The following is an 18,878-nucleotide window of genomic DNA, read 5'->3' as shown; positions in this document are numbered from 1 at the left end:
GTCTTCCTAATGTTTAGGTGGAATCTTCTTTCTTGTAGTTTGGATCCATTGCTCCGTGTCCGCTTCTCTGGAGCAGCAGAAAACAACCTTTCTCCCTCCTCTATGTGACATCCTTTTATATATTTGAACATGGCTATCATATCACCCCTTAACCTCCTCTTCTCCGGGCTAAACATGCCCAGCTCCCTTAGCCGTTCCTCATAAGGCATCGTTTCCAGGCCTTTGACCATTTTGGTTGCCCTCCTCTGGACACGTTCCAGTTTGTCAGTGTCCTTCTTGAACTGTGGTGCCCAGAACTGGACACAGTACTCCAGGTGAGGTCTGACCAGAGCAGAATACAGTGGCACTATTACTTCCCTTGATCTAGATGCTATACTCCTATTGATGCAGCCCAGAATTACATTGGCTTTTTTAGCTGCCGCGTCACACTGTTGGCTCATCAGATTCAGTGAGTCCCTCACCCTAACAAGGGGGTGCAGCAGGAACTCAAATTTTACCGAATACTGGTTTGACCATGACAAAGGGATCAATGCAACCCTTCAGTATCCACCCCCCCACCAAGGGTGCACCCTGCCTGGTGTGTTGGTCCACCAACAACCTGGGACAGCCCTGGGGTTCTTCAACTTAAGACTACCTCCAACAACTCAGCCAAGGAGGCCACTGGCCAACAGGGTGGATGGAAAGCCAACAGCATCTTCACTCTGACCCAACCCTTGAAAACCCACTCCAAGGAAAGGGGTTTTCTGGCAAGCTGAATGGATCATAGCAACTCCTCCGCCCCAGCCTTCTAACCTCGGTTGGTGTTGCACCAGGGTAGCAGAGTTGAGTCAAATCTACTACTCCCTATTCACATACCCACAGTTATACAGACAATATATATAATATTGTCCCCACACCCCCAGATATCCCTTGTCCATAATCCAATCATAGATGAGGGTGGTCTTATTATACACTGACCAGACATTGAACAACAGCACCATCAGGTTAGCCGTCTCAGTTCCCTGCCAGGTAGGAGGATTCAAGGGCACAGAATGAACCCACTGTCCCCTTCTAAAGAAATTGAAACCATGAAGAACAGCGAACAAAATAAGATAGAAAAGCAAACAATTGTGAGGTGCTGAACTTACCATTCCGGCCATTCTGTTTCAGTGTGTTTGCTGAGAGCTGGATGGCACTTCCATAGCCTGTATTCTGCGGAAACTTCAGGTCTTCCAAGTTTCCATCTGTGCTTAGCCTTGCAACTTCCAACTCTGTTGGTATGAAAGAAGTGAAAAATGAAATGCATGCAAAACATTCCAAAGGATATAACTGATTAGAAATTCAGGCAGCAATCAATATATATAATATTGTCCCCACACCCCCAGATAAAAACGTGAGACCCTGTAAATAATAATAATAATAATAATAATAATAATAATAATAATAATAATAATATCTTTATTGTCATTGCCCCCTTCGGGGACAACGAAATTACTTGACTGCTCCATAAAAACACTAATTAAACAATACAATATAATACAGCAAGGGAGATTAGATGACTTTCAAAGTCCGGGCTTCCCATTCAGGGCCGAGATCGCTCTGGAGAAGAAGCTGTTCTTAAGACGACTCGTTCTTGTCTTCATCGACCTGTATCTCCGTCCCGACGGCAGGAGCTCGAAGAGACAGTGACCAGGATGCGATGGATCTTTTACTATGTCCAGTGCCTTCCTATGGCACCTTGTGGCATAAATCTGCTCTAAGGTGGAGAGTGGGCAGCCAACAATGCTCTCTGCTGCCTTAACAACCCTGCACAGCCCCATCCTGTCCCGGGTAGTACAGCTTCCGTACCACACACATAAGCCATAAGTGAGCACGCTCTCAATGGCACAGTGATAGAAGGCAAGCAGCAGTTTCTGCGGAAGATGGTTTTTCCTTAGTATTCTCAAAAAGTACAGTCTCTGCTGCGCCTTCTTCACAATGGATTCTAGTATGGGCCACAGTTATTAATTTACCGTACATTCCTAATCTGCAAGGTGCATCAGGGTGGGCAGTAAAATTCCCTGCAGGAAGTCCTCTGGCACACCCAAATTCACTGCTGTGCAGAGTTTGAAGAGAGAGAGGTGGGTGAGAGAGCCTTGTTTCTCCCCTCCCGGTCAAGCCATTTACCAACCCCATGCTCAAAGCTTCCTAAAGTGTTGAACGTGGGGCTGACAACATCCCTTGCGATGTGGTTCCCAAGTGGAACCCCCCTCCACTAGGGATTTTGAAAGGGAAGCTGCGCCAGCTGCCTACCAGGTGACATCATAAAGATGCCACATGATTGACAGATAGGTGGCCCCTGTCCATCTGTCAGATTGGGCCAGGCTGATCCTGATAAAGTTCTTCAGTCCTTGAAATTCCTCTGCACATTTAACCCAAGCCACCAGATTGTGCCTAGAAAAATTAATTCTGCCAAAATTTAGTATGCAACACTACTTCCTTGACCTACGATTTTGGCCATGCTTTACTGATGCTCCATAGACTGTAAGTCTCACGGAAATTGTTCACGGGCTGTTAAGTGTGAAAACTAAGTAACTCTTGCACAAACTACTTTATATCACTTGTTCTTAGGACGCCAGTGCCAATGCAAGTGAGTGGATGCTACTGAAACAAGTTTCACCCCAATTATTTCTGCTACTCACGAATGTTTTCCGTGCTCTCCCTCACGATATCAGTCTTGAGAAGGTTGTCAGCCAGTACAAAGGCACTTTCCTCCACGGTGTCCAATAACATGGTCGCTGCACGAACCTGATCACTTGCAGGCAGGTCCCTCCATGCATTTAAAGCTTGCGGCTGCAAGAGGTTATTGACTGTTTCCACCATGGCCTGCGAAGAAGAGGACTAAGATTGATTTCCTGCGAGAGCCCCATCCACTCATTATAGAACGCAATGCACCCAGATTCACTGCCCATCCTTCTCAACTTCATCAATGTTTCTGGCTCTGTGTATGAGATGGACAACTCTCATATCTCCCTACCCATTCACTCCACGCATTTCCCAGATTTGGGATCCAGTCTTTGCCCTGAACCCATTTTTGCCAGCCTCCATTTTCTGCAGCGCCTTGCCTTGGTGACGTCTTCACAGCTCTCTACTCGACTGAGGTGACAACCTTGTTCCTAATTGTTCTTTATATATAGAAAAAACCTAACCAGAAACTTTCCTTTAAGTGGCAATATTGGTTTTTAACAGGGACCTAAAAAGAAGCATTGAATCAATGACAGTGACGGAAAGCTCTGTGGACCTGGAATAGGTAATTACTGTCTGCAGCTAAGAAACTGCACTTAGCAAAGAGGCAATCACTCTCTTGCCTAGAAGACTCAGGCCTTGTAAATGACTCAGCTTTACTTGTCACACAACAATTCATGCCTGCAGAAGTTCCTCAGTTCTTTTCTGTGGACTTGTACAAGTGGTTTGTTCTTTAAGAGATCAAGGTGTATCTGCAAGTCTTTGTTGACAGGGGATACACACTTCTTCCCTGTGAGTCCCTTCACAAGCAGATTGTGTCACGTTCTCAAGTGAAGGAATGGGAAATGAGATGCAATATACGTTCACCAATACATTCTGCAGCAAAATAAATATATGAACTGCAACCCATGCACAGCTGAGATCTGAAGTGGCACTATCTCTTGACAAAGGGGATCTTGGGAGCTGTGCTTGCTATCTCACTTTATTGTGGCCATGAAATAAGTAAAAGCTGTTTGACAGCGCAGCGGACCACCTCAGTGGCAGTCTGTACTGACTGGTCATTTCTCACTAGTCTTGGCTGGCAAGGAGGAGTCTATGAGCAATAAAAATGGACACATGTTCTTATGTGAAAATTAAATGCTTAGGAATAAACAAAATGGTATGTTTCTTTGTCTGTGTGACTGCAGGACTTGAAATCACATTCCTGCTGACCCAAACGAAAAGCAGATTTCCCTTGCTGTAAATATACATTAAACTCAAAACTGCTGAACTTCAACAATGGGCCACCAATCCACAAAAACCTTTCTGTGATTCAAACTGAGAGGCCGTGACTAACTCAAGGTCACCCAGTTTGCTTCATGGCCCAGTGGGGATTTGAACCCAGGTCCTGCCTGACACTCTAACCACTACACCACACTGGCTCTCATAGTGGCCTTGGAAAAGGAGACTGTTTTTAGCTTCTTGACGCTGAGGTCCAGCGCCAAGGGCCTTCTGGCTGCTCCCTCACTGCGAGAAGTGAGGCTACAGGGAACCAGGCAGAGGGCCTGGCATGTATCAGAGAGTTGGAAGTAGGTGTTGCATCTCTAGGCATGTTGCATCCATGGCAAATTTAATACAAGTCTGAACACATGATACAGTGATATTTTGTCAGCCTGATATGCTGTAGTCACTCAATCTCTCACCCATGGAAAAAACCCCTCTTTGAGTCAAATATTTCTGTGAAGCTGTAAGCTCATAACTCACCAAAAACACAACACCTACAACCTGTTGTGTAAGCTTTGCTTAAATGATCTGCAGCAACTGTGATTTCCTGGAGCTCTATAAATGGGATTTTTCTGCACTTGGTACCAGTCCTCTATTTCATAGAATCATAGAGTTGGAAGAGACCACAAGGGCCTTCGAGTCCAACCCCCTGCCAAGCAGGAAACACCATCAGAGCACTCCTGACATATGGTTGTCAAGCCTCTGCTTAAAGACCTCCAAAGGAGGAGACTCCACCACACTCCTTGGCAGCAAATTCCACTGTCGAACAGCTCTTACTGTCAGGAAGTTCTTCCTAATGTTTAGGTGGAATCTTCTTTCTTGTAGTTTGGATCCATTGCTCCGTGTCCGCTTCTCTGGAGCAGCAGAAAACAACCTTTCTCCCTCCTCTATGTGACATCCTTTTATATATTTGAACATGGCTATCATATCACCCCTTAACCTCCTCTTCTTACCCTTCCTTCCTTCAGTTGTTTTCCCCCTCATTATTTACTTTTCTTTTTTTCTTCTTAGGAATAAAAAAATGTCTATTTCCCCCATTACAAATTCAATGTGGTTTTGGTGTCCACTGATGGTGCTGTAATAATAAGGAACACAAAGCCAAACTATGATAAACCCAGAGGGGAGGAATGTGCAAGTACCTGGACATAGGCTCTGCAGGAACGCTCCCGTTTCTGAAGCTGGAACCATACAGATGGTTGTTATAAACACAGAATAAAAAAGTTAGTGACAGGAGAATGCAAAATTATATCAAACATCTACTGCAAAGCTCGTTTCTCTTACAACTTGTTTCCAAGAGAGCACACTAAGCTAGGCAGTAGCAGTCTTTCAGTATCACTGAGGACAAGTTACCTGCTTAATTGTTATTTATAAGAAAAGTACTAAGACAAGCAGTAAACAAAGAATCATAGAATTGTAGACTAGGGGCCACGAGAGATAATATTTTCAGTCAAAACTCTTTTTAAAAGAATTCCTTCATCCAATGACCAACTCCAGCTTATTTTGAAGATTTCCCTGAAATTGCTCCTTGTATCTGGTCGTAGTTTTGAGATGTCCACCTCTGAGCACTACAAATAAAGGCTTCTGGATATGCAAAAATGTTTCCCCTGGGATACTTATGAAGTACTACTACCATATGAATTCAGGCCCCAAGAGACCTCATCGCCACACCAAAATAACCATCATTTTGCTGACTCAGATGTCATTTGCAGGATCATATGAACTCCATTTCATTGAACATTGGTTCCCTGATCCAGAGAATGCTATTCATTTGTGTATCACGACCCCCCAAATAACCAATTTACTTTCAATGGGGCAAAAGTTTGGATGCGCCCATGGAGGTGCAGTTCTTCCAGATATTTATATACCACCTAATATAAAAACAACCTCTAAGCGGTTTACAAAACGACATTCTGCCGGGCATCCAATTTACCCTTGCCACTCCTGATTTCGTTCTCTGGATTTTGTGAAAAGCCATTACATTCTGGAGAAATATGTGAGGAAAAAGAGCAATTGAATGACTAAGAATGTAAGCTGACTCAGAATTCAACACTCTTTAGCACAGCTGTCAGGGAACTGCCATCGGAGCATCAGGTGGTGGAGGGGCTCAGGGAGGAAGAAAGAGACTCAACAGCTGAAGCAGGGACCAGCAGGGGGAGGAGTGGATCTCTGAGGGAATGCGAGCAGGAGGGAGGGCTCAGGGACGCTTCCAGCGAGAACAGTGGAGAGGTATCTGAGTCTCCCATAGGGAGACCCACACCTCGCCGGAAACTGTCACGCCGTGAGTCCAGGAGACGTGTTTCCGTTAAGGAGCTCCTTTGCTGGAAACGCTTCCGCAGACAGCCACTGTCGGACCCTACTAGTGACTAGAGCAGACATGTCTGAGGAGCTCCGTCACACACGGAGGTTTGTGGGGTCGCACAAACTCTGAGGGAGCACGTTTTACGCACAAGCAGCTAATCAATCCCTAACAGCAGTCCGACAGTCTCTGTACGCTGCCTGTGCAAGAGAAAGCATCATGAGCGAACCAACCGGAACCGGAGGAGCGGGGGCTGGAGCTGGTCCAAGCTTGGAAGATAGATACCGAGCGTTGGAGGTCCAACTGGCGCTGCAGACGGCGAGGCTGGAGGAGAGAAGGGCTCAGGATGCAGACAAGAAGGGGAGAGCCACTCAGTTCCCCAGAAAGGTACCAGGATTGGTGCAGAAATTTGGGGGGGACCCCAAGGATTACCATGCCTTTAGGACAGAGATGCAATATGCCATTAATGTGCAGTTCGATGAGTTCCCTGATGAGGAATCGCGAGTTGCTTTCGTAATTGGGCATCTTGAGAAAGGGGCGAGAGACTGGGTTCGACCCCTAATGGCAACGCACAATGACGTACTAAAGGACACGATGAAGTTCTTTCGTGCAATGGATATCATGTTTTCCAGCGATATTGAGGAAGGGGTGGTGCGCAGACAGCTAATGGCTTGCAAGCAGGGAAGTCGATCTGTCCGTGAGTACTGGACTGAGTTTACCATGCTGATTCACAGACTGGGTTGGGATTTATCGGCGCCACCCATTCAGATGCTATTTGAAGAAGGTCTTTCTTCGGCGGTGAAAGACGAGCTGTCACGGAGCCCCAGGGCGGGGTCTATGGATCAGCTGACCAAATCTGCGCTGACCATAGGAGCGCGGCAGGAGGCAAGAGCCTTGGAGAGGCGGGAAGGGAGAGGGGAACGTTGGAAGGAGTTCCGCATTCCAGACATTCCTGAGCCAGCTTTCCCGCCGGCAGAGCCGATGGAAATCGGAACAGCGCGTGCGCGCGCATTTTCAAAAACCAGCGAGGGGGCTAAGAAGGAGGGAAAGGGCGCCCGGAAATGCTATCTCTGCCAACAGCCAGGCCACTTTGCCAGAGTCTGCCCCCAGAGGAAGGAATGGCAAGGGATGGTGGGAGCTGTTGAGGGGGGAGAACAGGGGGGAACGGAGCAGGTAAAAGCCAACGCCTGGTTGCCACAATCGGGGCACTGCAGCCAGGCCAAAGAGCAGTGAAAGTGCCCGTGCCAGAAGCTCCTCGACCTGCTCTAGTGATTGAAGTGTCGCTAGAGCTGCAAAATGGGCACCCCCTAAAAATAAAGGCGCTATTGGACTCAGGCAGCTCCTGCAATTTTATGAGCAAGGAGTTTGCTGCTGAACACCAGATACAGACTATCCCTTTAAGCAACCCCCTGCAGGTGACCACGATTGATGGCAGGGAGTTGTTGGGAGGAGGAGTCAGCTTGCAGACTGTCCCAATGATAATGAGGGTGGCAAGGCACACAGAACTGATAGCGTTTAATGTGGCCACCTTGGGAGGCGCTCCCATTATTTTGGGAATGAGCTGGCTAGCTCTACATGATCCGCTGGTTGGCTGGCATCAAAGAGTGGTGTCCTTTGGTTCAGCACATTGCTTAGAACACTGCAAAGGGGAAAAGGGTTCAGCAGGGGCCCAAGCCACCCTAGCAGGGACTGAAGTAATGGAGAAGGTGAAGGTACCACCACAGTATGCAGATCTCAGCGACGTGTTCAGCGAGAAGGAAGCTGACCAACTACCACCTCATAGGCCCTTTGATTGCCAGATCAATTTACTCCCTGGAGCACAGCTTCCCGTGGGCAAGTTGTATGCCATGTCAGACAGAGAAATGCAGGAGTTGCGAGGGTTTATTGACAAGAACCTGAAGAGAGGCTTCATCAGAGAGTCCAAAGCAGCAGGGGGTAGCCCAGTGTTTTTTGTGGACAAAAAAAACGCGGACAAGCCGAGACTTGTATGTGATTTTAGGAGGTTAAATGCAGTGACTGAACCAGTGGCTTTCCCTATGCCCAGGATTGATGATATTTTGACCAGGGTGAGGAAGGGAAAGATTTTTACAAAGCTGGATCTAAGGGGGGCGTACAACCTGATACGCATAAGGAAAGGGGATGAATGGAAAACCACCATGTTTACCCCTTTGGGGGCATTTGAATACGTCGTTATGCCATTTGGATTACAAGCAGGCTCAGCGTGTTTTCAATCTTTTATGAACCACGTACTGGGCCCTTTGCTCTACAAGAATTGAGTTGCTTTCCTAGATGATGTGTTGGTGTATTCGGAGAATGAGGAGCAACATGTGAGAGACGTCAGAGAAGTGTTGAGCAGACTGCAAGCCAACAGGCTGTGGGTGAAACTGGAGAAGTGTCGGTTCCATACCAAGGAGGTGGAATTCCTGGGGTACCGCCTGTCAGACAAGGGATTGGCCATGGATCCCGGCAAGGTACAGGCAGTGCTGGAATGGAAAACACCCAAAACCAAGAAGGATGTGCAGAGGTTCCTAGGGTTTGGAAACTTTTATCGTAAGTTCATCCGCAACTTCGCCCATCTGACGGCGCCCATCACTGACTGTCTCAGCAGTAAAAAGAAGTTTGTATGGACGGCGGAGGCGGAGCGAGCGTTTGAGGAGCTGAAAAGGGCCTTCGCCTCTGAAGAACAACTTCTGCATGTGGATTTACGAAAGAAGCTAAGGGTTGAAACAGACGCATCTGACAGAGCCATAGGGGCGGTGCTTCTTCTGCAGCCGGGGAAGGAGGAGTCAGAGTGGCGACCGTGTGCCTTCTTTTCGCGAAAGCTGAACAAATCCGAGAGGAACTACACGGTGTACGACCGAGAACTTCTTGCCATTCATGAGGCGTTCCGGAGATGGAGGCATCTGCTAGTTGGTGCACAACATAAGGTGCAAGTGTGCACGGACCATAAAAATCTAGAGTACTGGAGAACTGCGCGAGTGCTCAACCAAAGGCAGTTGAGATGGGCCCAGGAGTTCTCCAAATTTAACTTTGAGATTTGTTACGTGCCAGGCCCAGAGAATGTTAGGGCGGACGCTCTCTCACGCAAACCTGAATATTTGGAGGGGGAGGGAGCACCCGAAGAAACCCATATCATTCCAGAGGACCGCTGGGTGTGTGGGGCGACTTTGGTGGGGCAAAGGGAATTGGTAGAGGGTACGGTGCAGGATGCATACGCCCAGGACAAACTCAGGGGTCTCAGGAGGGAGGAAGACAAATCCGGTGGTTTTGAGGAGAGAAACGGGGCATTGTATTATAAGGGAGCGTTATATATACCTGAAGGGGAATTGAGGGAGAAGGTACTCAAGCAGCTGCACGATAGCCCCACAGCAGGGCATTTTGGGCAACACAAGACCATGTGGCTGGTTACCAGGGAATTTTGGTGGCCCAAGGTCAGGGAAGATGTGCGGGAGTATGTGAGAGGGTGTGAACAATGCCAAAGAGCCAAGGGGGAGAGGCGGGCGCCGGCTGGTTTATTAGAACCACTGCCCACACCTGAAAGACCGTGGGAAGCAGTGGCAATAGATTTCATGACTGATCTGCCAAGGTCTAGAGGGAAAACAGCCATCATGGTTGTAGTAGACCTGTTAACTAAAATGGCCCACTTTATAGCCTGCTCACATGCGGTCACAGCAGAAGAAACAGCCAAATTGTTTGTAGAGAATGTGTTTCGGTTGCATGGCGCCCCCTTGAGGGTGGTTTCAGACCGAGGGAAACAATTTACTTCCAGGTTCTGGAGGAAGCTCATGAGCTTACTGCATGTAGAGGTTAATTTTTCAACGGCCCATCATCCAGAAACCAACGGGCAGGCGGAAAGAGCAAATGGGGTTCTCCAACAATATTTGCGGTGTTATGTTAATGACAGAGAGAATGATTGGGTGGAGAAGCTGGCGTTGGCAGAATTTGCCTACAACAATGCAGAGAACGTGTCCACGGGGATGAGCCCCTTTTTGGCTAATCACGGGTGCCATCCCAGAGCCTTCCCAGGGGGGGAGGGGGAGAACTGGAGCGTTCCAGCTGCAGAACAGTTCGTTGAAGAAATGGAAGCGATCCATCGCCAGCTCCAACTCAACTTAAACAGGGCTAAGGAGGAATATAAGAGGCAGGCAGACAAAAACAGAAGGGAAGGTGAAAGCATCAGGGTGGGGGACCAGGTGTGGCTGTCAACCCAAGGGTTGCCGTTCAAAGGAGGTTGTAAGAAATTAAGACCCAAAAGGCTGGGTCCGTTTGAAGTCATGCAGCAGGTCAATCCAGTGGCTTTCAGGCTCCGGTTACCGAACCACATGAAGCTGCACCCAGTTTTTCACAGGTCGTTGCTGTCACCGTATAGAGGAGACAGTGAAGGGAGGGTCACTAGGGGACCAGCAATGGAGGAGAAGGAACACAGCTACCATGTAGCGGAGATCCTCGATTCCAGGTGGAAGGGAGATCAAGTAGAGTATTTGGTAATGTGGGAAGGGGAACCGGAGTCGGAAAACACCTGGGTTAGGGCAGAGGATGTCAATGACGAAGTTTTAATAGAGACTTTTCATCAGAGGTTCCCACGTAAACCTCAGCCTGTAGCGAGGTTCCGAAGGGAATACTTTGCCACCACCGACGAGGAAGAGGAGTTGGAGGGGTTCCCAGATTCTGAAGAGGAAGAGGATTCAGCGAGCCAGGACGACGATCGATGGAGGGAATTGTTCGAGACGTCGGAAGATGAGGAAGATTCTTTTCGGGGTTTTAGCCCTTCACCTCCCAGGGGAGAGGAAATGGGAGGGGGTGAGGGGGGCCCTGGAGGGGAGGTGGATGTCAGGGAACTGCCATCGGAGCATCAGGTGGTGGAGGGGCTCAGGGAGGAAGAAAGAGACTCAACAGCTGAAGCAGGGACCAGCAGGGGGAGGAGTGGATCTCTGAGGGAATGCGAGCAGGAGGGAGGGCTCAGGGACGCTTCCAGCGAGAACAGTGGAGAGGTATCTGAGTCTCCCATAGGGAGACCCACACCTCGCCGGAAACTGTCACGCCGTGAGTCCAGGAGACGCGTTTCCGTTAAGGAACTCCTTTGCTGGAAACGCTTCCGCAGACAGCCACTGTCGGACCCTACTAGTGACTAGAGCAGACATGTCTGAGGAGCTCCGTCACACACGGAGGTTTGTGGGGTCGCACAAACTCTGAGGGAGCACATTTTACGCACAAGCAGCTAATCAATCCCTAACAACAGCCTTCAGATGTTTTGGATTACAAGCCCTACCCTGAAATCTGACTTAGCATCTCAATGCCAAAGCCTACCCAATGCAGCAAGGTCCATTGAATATTGAGAGAGGTTAAATGAATACCTCAAAAGTCAAGGTTCAAGGGCAGAAATCTGGCTGAGTCTGGAATAACCTTGTGAAGTGAAAGGATATGAAAGAAGGTTTTACATCTAGATGTTAGGATAGAGAGGATAAAGAAAACAGGAAAACAGGAAGACAGAATGAGAGATAAAGGAGCTGCTGTGGGATTGATAGAAGTCAATGTCTTGTTGTTGCTGCTTTAGTGTTTATAATATTAACTTGTAAGATATGGATTTGTTTGGTTTTTTGTTTTGTTTTTGTTGTCTTTTTTAGTTTCTGAATGTTGATTTTTGTGTGTTGTGTATTGTTATCTTTTGATATCTTTCGTGTTGTTGTTGTTGTGGTGTGGAAAATACTAATAAAATTCATATTAAAAATATGAATATTGGGAGAGGTTTGGGTGGGGTCAGGAAAGTCATCTTCCATCCAACCCTTCAGTGGGAACTTCTCTGAATCCAACTCATTACGATTATACATTTTATTCAATTCCTATTTCATATTCAAGAACTAATCTTTACCCCTTCTGCTTTAATCAACAATGTGCTGAACGCCGCAACAGAACCCACAATTTACGCAGATTATATTGTTTTTTTTAAACAAGCTGAGAAAACAAACTTATTTTAGATGATTTAACTTATAAGGCAGGAATCTGAATTAAAGGATTTAATTATGCAAGCTATCAGAAAGTTAGAAAATCTGCCTAACAGAACACAATCTGGGGAAATATATGACAGATTGAAGGCGAATGAAGAACAGCAAAAGTATTTGGAAACATATAAAATATATAAACAGCTTGACTTCTCAAAATAAATATTTGTTTGACAAGATAGGTAAATCATTTGGCCACTATCCATATGATGAGCAAAAGAAAAAAACAATAAAGGAATATAATGAGTTTGTTGTTAAATCATAAGCAATGTTATAAGAATGTGAAAATTAGTTTAAAAAGCTTTCTGCAATTACATTTCTTAAACAAGAGAGAATAAAGTAATTCTAAAAGGTGTTAATAGTTCAAAGCTAATGAGAGGGGACATGGAATTCACTGATGTGAAAAATAAGGCTACAGGTTCAGGAGGTTTTTCTGCAGTTTTATTCCAACTGTTTAAAAATAAAAATACCATCTCCACAGTGTCTGTTATAAATTAATGTTAATCCCTGATAATCTTCCAACCTGTCTGGAAGAAGCAAGTATGACTGCTATTCCTTGAACCAGACAGCAGCTTGGAACTTACCTGATCAATGGTGCTGAAACAAAACTAGGTCCCCAATTTAGAGCCAGCAAATTTGGTGGCTCATTTCAGCAACGCAGGTGAGGAACATGTGACCCTCCTATCAGCCTCTGCCAGCAAAGCGAATGGACATCAACTCCATGCTGGGAGTTGATGTCCAACAACATCTGGAAGGCCACAGGTTCTCCATCTTTGAAGCAGCAGCATTCTGTGAGCCATGTGGAAAAAAATATGGTGGCCGACTATGTCATGGCGAATCATTCCAACAAAGCAATTAAAAAAATTTTTTTTTGCAGGGGGGCATTTTCTGTGCTGAGTTTAACCACTTGACTTTCAGCCCAACACCCCAACACATATATCATTTTTCTAAGTACTGTATATTTCTACTTGGATATCTACCTACCTACCTACCTATCATCTATCTATCATCTATCTATCTATCATCTATCTATCTATCATCTATCTATCTATCATCTATCTATCTATCTATCTATCTATCTATCTATCTATCTATCTATCTATCTATCTATTTATCATCTATCTATCCATCTATCATCTATCATCTATCTATCTATCATCTATCTATATCTATATCTATCATCTATCTATTTTGAAAACATATGTAGGTGTTTTTTTTAAAATCTCAATAAATAAAACAACAAGATAAATTAAGTAGCATGAATACCCAATACAATATTTTACTTAAAATGATATACCAAATGGCTGGCATCAAGAGCCAGTAAAGGCCCCACTAAACAGGTACAATGTAAGCCCCTTTTCTTTGGGGGAAAAGATTATTCCAAAGAATGGGCTCCACAAGAAAAATAGTCCTCTGCCAGGTCACTGAAAGATGAGTTTCTGCAAAGTGTGGCCACAACCAAGAGAGCCTAGGAAGATTACTTTAGTGACTGAGGAGGTCTGAACAGGAGAAGGTGTTCCCTTCAAATTGTTTTGTGCCAGAGTGCCTTGTCAAACATTTAGCCTACTCAAATAAGCTATTCCTCCACCCTCAAACTTATATATAATACACTGGCAAGCTTCAAAGTAGTCCGCCACACCATTTTCAAACTATATACAGTAGGACCTATTCTCCCACCTCAAATTCTCGTTATAATGGAGGGATGTGATTCAGCTGACTGACCCCTAACATGGGGCCACTATAGCAGGACTTCTTAGAGTCACCTGGAATTAAAAATTGCTCATAAAAAGCTGTCTAATGAGACGCTTTACCAGACAGCAGTAAGTACAACTGCCATGTTCTCTTTGTCTCGCTGTCTTGAGGTGAAGCGAGAAGCTGCTGGCACCCTCCCCATCACCAAAGCCTTGCTTACTGAGGTCGGGCAACTGGTTCTTCTGACAAGATCTCAGAGAACTTTTGTGAGATGGTGATCTGTGGGGGCACCACCCTGCAAGAGTCTGCCACCAGAGGCGGCTGCTTCAGCACACCTCATGGGCGGGCCGGCCCTGTATCTTTGACTGCAAATACGAGGGAATACTAAGGGACGCAGGTGGTGCTGTTGGTTAAATCACAGAGCCTAGGACTTGCCGATCGGTTGGTGGTTTGAATCCCCGCGACGGGGTGAGCTCCCGTTGCTCGGTCCCTGCTCCTGCCAACCTAGCAGTTCGAAAGCACATCAAAGTGCAAATAGATAAATAGGTACCACTCCGGCAGGAAGGTAAACAGCATTTCTGTGCGCTGCTCTGGTTCACCAGAAGTGGCTTAGTCATGCTGGCCACATGACCTGGAAGCTGTACGCCGGCTCCCTTGGCCAATAAAGCAAGATGAGCGCCACAACCCCAGAGTCAGCCACGACTGGACCTAATGGTCAGGGATCCCTTTACCTTTATGATAGGTAAGGAAGGAATGCTGCCTTGCTTTGGGTGGTACTAGGGTAATGACTGTGTTGATTTTCACTCATCAATGGTCAGATGAGGTGGTGGAGTCACATTATCCACAAAGGTTTAATCTTTGCCCATTGAACTCTACCAGCCAATGTGTTTGTGACCCTGGACACCAGGAGCAGTCAGTGGTTTCCACAGGCCACATTTCTGCCTAATGAGAATCACTGGCTGAGATGACATTGGAGTTGGTGCTGAAGTCTCTCGCAATGATGGCTCTGTGAGATATGCACATCCAGACAGACATTGCTGTGTCTGGCCCAGACCTAACTGCAAAATCTTTGCATTCAGTGTGATGAGGAGACCATGGTAGTAATGATGTCCGAGCTGCAAGCCATGGATTGTTTCCTGCTCACGTATTGACAGGGGAAATGTCTCGAACCACATGCTCATCTCTGCCTCTCCTGGCTAATAAAAATTTGTAAGGAGAGGCTGCTTTCCAGTTATCATGCCGTTCACAATTATTATTAATTTCGGTGCTCTATAACATTTTAAATGATGACAGGGAAGCTGTCTATGCCTCTTAAGGGGGCTGTTACCCATTCGCTCCCCAGGGGATCTTTGAGTGTTGATAACCCAGTAAATCACGGTCCAGTATCTGAGCTCCCGTCTCCAAGCAACATAATTGAGCATAGGGTTGCTTAGCAACTCCAGGCATACCTAGATGATAAAAACATTCTTAATCTTTTTTTAGCTTGGCTTTTGCTTAGGCTCTGAGAACAAAACTGTTTTCGTGGTCTTATTAGACTGTCCTCGTATGCAGATCAACAAGAGAAACGGCACCATCTCCAGAACTTTGGAGGCAATGGGTTATTGGGTACTGTTAAAGCAGTGGCACAAACCAGTGGCCATGCAAGAACCTGACCCACAATGACCTCGCCAAGGACTGGCAGCCAATTAAATGTCTTAGGACTGAACTACAAAAGCAGCAGGAGGAGGTAACAGAATGGACTGTACCACTTCAGAATACAATGGGTCTGTGTATGTGTCATGTTTTTTAATGTTGCCCTACATGAAAAAGCTCACTGCAAACAGAAAAAAGCACATTAGCAAGAAAACCTTTCTCCCTCATGTGCCATATAAAACACAGGGTCATTAAAATGGTACAGTGGTGCCTTGCAAGACGAAAATAATCCGTTCCGCGAGTCTCTTCATCTAGCGGTTTTTTCGTCTTACGAAGCAACCCTATTAGCGGATTAGCGCTATTAGCGGTTTAGCGGCTATTAAAGGCTTAGCGGCTTAGCGGCTAAAAGGCTATTAGCGGCTTAGCAGCTTAGAAAAAGGGGGGGAAAGCGAAAAAAAATCGCAAGACTCGCAAGACTTTTTCGTTTTGCGAAGCAAGCCCATAGGGAAATTCGTCTTGCGAAGCGCATCGAAAAACGGAAAACCCTTTCGCCTAGCGGGTTTTTCGTCTTGCGAGGCGTTCGTCTTGCGGGGCACCACTGTATCCTCCACTTCCAGTATGAAGTGATAAAGTCTATTCCACCTTGATATTCAACCTCTGCAGCGACAGGGGTGAGTAACCGTTGTCCCTACATACACTGGATTCCAACAACATTAGCAGAGCCATTGGCTTTCTATTTTCATGCTATAAGTTTAGACCTCATCCCAGTCAATTAATCAAATGCATTTCAATTGACAAATGATTATTAATTACAATTAAGTCACCAGCAATTAATTAGATATACAAAACTGGCGTATGGATAAGGAAAAAAGTATTTTTTCTTCAGAATTATAATGACACAATTATAATTCTGCAACAGAAGGAAGAGATTCCCTCCCGCATAAAACAGAAGAAGGAATGTCTCTTTTGGTTTTGCTTTTACTTTGCAAAGTGCTTTGGGATTCACTTGAATGCAAAGCAGCATATAAAACAATAAATAAAACAAATCATTCTAAAATGGGACCTGAAACCCTTATTTTTTCTAACAATTTGTATCAAAGATAAATGGAAAACCTAATGCTCGAGTAATCTTCTTAAATGATAAAATATTTTAATTGATCTATCTAATTTATTGGTAGCGCAGTTCTCTACATGTCTATGCAGTAGTAAGTCCCATTGAATTCAAAGCTTTTTATTTTTTAAGGTAAATGGGTTAATATTTTATGTACACAGATTTTTAAAAATACATTTTATTAAATAAATAAATCCAACAGCTTGTCTGATTGTGCAACCGATTTCCACTTGCACAGTGAGACTTTTCCTTCCTCCCGTTTCCACTGCAGCCCCACAACTGCACTCCTCCCTCCCAAAAATACGTGGCCTGGAAAGTTCCGCAACCCTCCAGATCAGATTTTGGGTGTGCATGAAGGGCCTGCAGTGGGGAGGAAGGGAAATCTATTTTTGTGGCACTGGAGATCGCCCGCCGTGGCTAAACTTTCACTGCAACCTCGTGGGTCACTCTCAAAGGAAGCCACGCTAGTGAGTCTTTCCCTCCATTGCTATTCCATATTGTGTGTGGAAGAGGCGTAACACTATGTCCCCAACTACCCTACCCTTTCCCACTTATCCAAGAGAACAATAGTCTTGGTTCTTAATTGTTCCAAGTTAGGGTGGCTAAAGAAAACTAAGAAAAGCAAACTAAAGCAATCCAGAAAAGATTACGGTGATCAAAGCAGATCTGGGGTTGCCTGGAAATTAGCTCTTCTTCTTTTTATTACATTTTTTCAACCTGTGGTGGACACAGACAGGAGTGCTTCTGATCAATTTCATCGGTGACCTTTCTTTTATCACTTTATCTTTTATCACTCCTTTACGAGCTGACAACCCGCAGCTCATTATGATGAATCATTTTTTAAAAAACTATATCCCACCCAGTTTCCCAAAGGAATAGGAGAAGCCATCAGGGCCCGAAAGAATGCTGTCTGAAGCAGTTGCTACATTTCCCCTATCGAGTGGGCTGGCGCTGTCCACCACCAACAGATAGAGAACAACCAGGTCAACAGAACTGCATATATGGGGAGGACGAAAGTCCTGGCTGTTTCCCCCTCTATCTGCTGTCGTTTCCTCTTCACTATTGTTATTTCCCCTGTCCTTCCCTGTCAGGGAACTGACATCGGAGCGAGAGGCGAAGGGGAGGCTCTCAGATGATGCTGGGGAAGGACCCAGCAGCAGGGGGAGAAACAGCTCAGTAGAGGGGGAAGCCAATCAGCGCAACACCAGGGATAAAGGGGGGCCGACGGGGGAAGTGGAGAAGGGGCTCCAGGACTCTTCACTGGACATCAGTGAGGAGAGCCCAGGTCCTCCGCTACCCACGCCTTCCCTGCGCAGAAGACTCCCGCGCAGTGAGAGGAGGAGGAGACTGGGTGTCAAACAACTTTTATGCTGGAAGAGGTTCAAGAAACGCCCACTGACGGATTCTGCCAGTGACTGAGGCAGCCACCATGAGAAAGGGCTGTGCAGTCAGAAAGGTTTAACAAGGCAAAATTAACCGGGAAAGGCACCAGCTTACGCACGAGTAACTCATACTCACTACATTCCCAGTCCCAAAATTTAGGAAAAATAAGCTGAGATTTCAGCCGCCTTCGGTTCCCTCTGCATATTGCTGTCAGAGCCTTCAGAATTCTCAACAGGAAAATTCTTACTAATCTGGAAGAGGGGAAAAGGATGGGGAGAGGCAGGCTGCAACTGCTTATTCCCTATAGGTTTGATTTTTATCTCCTCCACCAATGCCTACGGGTGCAGGAGTTACTCAGACGGCCACTATAGTTCTGGGAGCGCTGCCAACACGGCTCTCTCAAGTTACTCTATAGTATATACATCGCCAGGGAAGTATTATTCTGCTACCCGCTCCTACTATCCGCTGGGACAAAGCTACAAAGAGCTGTCTCACGCTGGCCCTGCATTCTAATGTTATCCGAAGCCCGAATTGTTCTTGGAATAAACAAATATTTCGCAGGGAGTCCAAAGATGATCTGTTTTGATCGCAGCAAAATGGAAGCGTAATGAAATCCCCTCTATACAAGATTGGATCCAAAAGCTGACAGAATATGCCGAATTAGATGGTTTATCAGAAAAAATGAAGAATAAATCAAAACAGGAATTTGTTTCAAAATGGGAAGTTTTCAAAGAATATCTGAAAAATAAATATAGTAGTTTAAATTCTGTTGCAGCATTCGAGGAACTTCAGTAATAGT

The 18,878-nt window shown here is 45.9% G+C and overlaps 1 protein-coding gene across 32 annotated transcripts in view; it reads right to left on the bottom strand.

Annotated features, from left to right (window-relative positions):
- Nucleotides 1-18,878, bottom strand: part of ADGRL3 (adhesion G protein-coupled receptor L3) — a 515,832-nt gene that overhangs the window by 128,252 nt on the left and 368,702 nt on the right. For all 32 annotated transcript variants that reach the window (XM_083481628.1, XM_083481645.1, XM_083481648.1 and 29 more), the window contains 3 exons: nt 5,106-5,144; nt 2,661-2,844; nt 1,128-1,250 (listed from right to left, as the gene is read on the bottom strand). In XM_083481628.1, the coding sequence (XP_083337754.1) occupies nt 1,128-1,250; nt 2,661-2,844; nt 5,106-5,144 (346 nt within the window). The remainder of the gene's footprint in view (nt 1-1,127; nt 1,251-2,660; nt 2,845-5,105; nt 5,145-18,878) is intronic.

This window comes from Podarcis liolepis (assembly GCF_965112155.1).
Source record: "Podarcis liolepis genome assembly, chromosome: 17".
In the NCBI taxonomy this organism is placed as follows: domain Eukaryota; kingdom Metazoa; phylum Chordata; class Lepidosauria; order Squamata; family Lacertidae; genus Podarcis; species Podarcis liolepis.
This window is presented reverse-complemented; position numbering and strand designations above follow the sequence as displayed.